This window comes from Lactuca serriola, chromosome 8 (genome assembly GCF_051521515.1).
Source record: "Lactuca serriola cultivar US96UC23 chromosome 8, Lser_US96UC23_V15, whole genome shotgun sequence".
NCBI lineage: Eukaryota > Viridiplantae > Streptophyta > Magnoliopsida > Asterales > Asteraceae > Lactuca > Lactuca serriola.
In genome coordinates this window covers 28,488,759-28,491,449 of record NC_136415.1, presented here as the reverse complement: position 1 = coordinate 28,491,449, position 2,691 = coordinate 28,488,759, and the positions used below count along the sequence as shown (strand labels likewise).

At 39.7% G+C, this 2,691-nt stretch overlaps 1 protein-coding gene across 1 annotated transcript; it reads left to right on the top strand.

Moving 5' to 3' along the window:
• Positions 1 to 226: 226 nt before the first annotated feature.
• LOC145070463 (Papain family cysteine protease) lies at positions 227 to 1,852 on the top strand. Its single transcript, XM_079017401.1, has 4 exons — positions 227 to 842; positions 933 to 1,052; positions 1,139 to 1,382; positions 1,478 to 1,852. Exons 1-4 carry the CDS (start codon positions 378 to 380, stop codon positions 1,747 to 1,749), a joined length of 1,101 nt encoding a protein of 366 aa, XP_078873527.1. The 5' UTR covers positions 227 to 377; the 3' UTR covers positions 1,750 to 1,852.
• Positions 1,853 to 2,691: the final 839 nt, after the last annotated feature.

Here is a 2,691-nt window from a genome sequence, read left to right as displayed (position 1 = left end):
AGGAACGAACAAAATATGAAATTTGAAATTTAACAATACACCCATTAGCATTTAACCAGTCAAACATGGGCAGCCACCACATATGGGCTGGCCGAAAGCCCAAGCCCGTTGCTGCCCATCTAACATTTTGGTTGAGACGGTTAAAGCGGTGGGTAGGGACTACGTGTAAGAAGCTAAAGCCGATATGATATTATACACGCTCCACGTGTTGCAACCTGGCAGTTTCAAGTAAATGACCTCCCTATCCTCCTCTCATTCTTCTCCATTCGCGTCTTTCACCGCCTAAAAGAGCAAATCAGTAAATTAGTCTTCTGTCATTCTTGTTTGATCAGCTTTTCCAGCCAGTAGAACGGAAGAGAGCTTCGCCGGGAACAACAATGGGAGGTGGTGGTTTAGCTTACGCAGCTGCTGTCTGTGTGCTAACTTGCGCCATTCACGCCGTTCATGCAAGACTCGTAGATCCTGTAATAGTTCAAGTCACCGAGAATCCGAACAACCACCTCCTCGGAACTCCGACGGAACACAAGTTCGCGGCGTTTATACAGGAACACGGGAAAAGGTATTCTACGAGAGAGGAATACCTTCACCGCCTCGGTGTATTTTCCAAAAATCTTCTTAGAGCTGCGGAACATCAATTGCTGGATCCGACGGCGGTTCATGGCGTTACACCGTTCTCTGATCTGTCAGCGGAGGAATTTGAGAGTATGTATTTAGGCATGAAAGGCGGTGGACTTGACCGGAAGAAAAACGGCCTAGCAACAGCACCGCCATTGGATGTTGAAGGATTGCCGGAGGATTTCGATTGGAGAGAGAAAGGCGCCGTCACGGAGGTTAAGACGCAGGTAATTAAGGTTTCTTAATTGAACGTGAAGTGTTCTTCTCTATTCCTGATTAATTCTAAACTACAAGAAATTGATTGAACATCGACGCAGGGTACTTGTGGATCGTGTTGGGCATTCAGTACAACAGGGGTGATCGAAGGAGCAAATTTCATAGCAACTGGAAATCTTCGCAACTTAAGCGAGCAACAGCTCGTTGATTGCGATCATACGGTTTGATATCTCTTACATATTTCTCTCTTGGCCGCCAAAAATCATAGGATAACGACATTAACACCATGCTTCCGATCTTTCTCTAGTGTGATCCTTCAGAGAAGGATGCTTGTGATAGTGGATGCTCCGGTGGACTTATGACAAACGCTTACAACTATCTTATCAACGCCGGAGGTATTGAAGCAGAAGAGTCGTATCCTTACACCGGAAAGTCTGGGGAATGCAAGTTCGACCCTGAGAAAGTAGCCGTGAAGGTCGCTAACTTCACCAACATACCCAGCGATGAAGATCAAATGGCTGCCCATTTGGTTAAACATGGCCCACTTGCAGGTAATTAATTAAGCATCGACGTTATCTCATCATTGTTGTTATATGAATCATGAATGAAACGATAAGCTGAAGAATTTACTTGATGTTAATTGCAGTTGGATTGGATGCGTTGTTCATGCAAACGTACATTGGGGGAGTATCGTGTCCATTGATATGTCCGAAGAAGATGTTGGACCATGGTGTGTTGGTTGTGGGGTATGGTGCGAAGGGGTTTTCAATACTGAGGTTGGGTAACACGCCTTATTGGATCATCAAGAACTCATGGGGAAAAAGTTGGGGAGAAAATGGATACTATCGGCTTTGTAGAGGGAAAGGTATGTGTGGTATGAATACGATGGTGTCTGGTGTTGTGACCCTCAAGTCGTAGAAACTACTTGTAGGTCTTTAAAGGTGGTAGTTTGTGAACACAAATATGTTTTATGATGGTTTTAGTATCTGTTTTAGTTGCAATGGGGAATATCAGCTCAAAAGTGCTCTGTTGTAGTTTATATAGGTTCATCAGTTCATGAATAGAATATATAACAAAGATATTATATATATATATATATATATATATATATATATATATATATATATATATATATATATATATATATATATAGTCATTTTTGTATGTAATATTATGGAGGACAAAATAAAAGTCGTTTTACATATTTTACATGGTGGGCTATGGAGCAATCACGTAAAAACTTGAAAAATAGAAAGTAGAAACCAAGAGACTATTTTCATGAAGGGAAAAAGTTAATAATTATGGAGTAAAACTATGTCATTTTATGAACTAGAGTGACCATTTATGTAATTTTGACTAATTTTATGTTATCAAACGTTTATCTTGTTCTAATAGGTCCAGCCTGCCAAACAGGATTGGGCTGTGTTGTGGGCCGGATCATGAATAGGTCCAGCCTGTCATGGTTTATTCGTTAAAATTATATTTGAACAAAATTAAGGTGCTGGGATTTTAAAGGAATTTAGTTGTAATTTGTGATAAAATCAAACGATTTTGGTCATATTTTGGCTAAAAATAAAAATTTTACATTTATTTCTTATATTTTATTCCAAAGATAAAAATGCTTGTTCATCTTCTTTTTAAAACATATTATGATCGTCTCTTTCTCGTACCATATTTTCTTTTGGAACGAGCAAAACAGTTTATTAGAAAACGCCTGCACCTAGCTAGGCGTGGGGAAGACATTATACAATAGAAAGGAAATTTAAAGTACAAGAGAGGACAAAAACACTAATCCACCCAAGTACCAAGGAGATGATGTTATATACAACTCTGAGGACAAAAACATCAATTCACCCAAGG

Excerpts from the sequence above, each read along its gene's own strand:
- LOC145070463 (XM_079017401.1), top strand. The coding sequence starts at position 378 with ATGGGAGGTGGTGGTTTAGCTTACGCAGCTGCTGTCTGTGTGCTAACT. Across the intron at positions 843-932 it reads TCACGGAGGTTAAGACGCAG|GGTACTTGTGGATCGTGTTG; the intron begins GTAATTAAGGTT and ends ACATCGACGCAG. Across the intron at positions 1,383-1,477 it reads TAAACATGGCCCACTTGCAG|TTGGATTGGATGCGTTGTTC; the intron begins GTAATTAATTAA and ends TGTTAATTGCAG.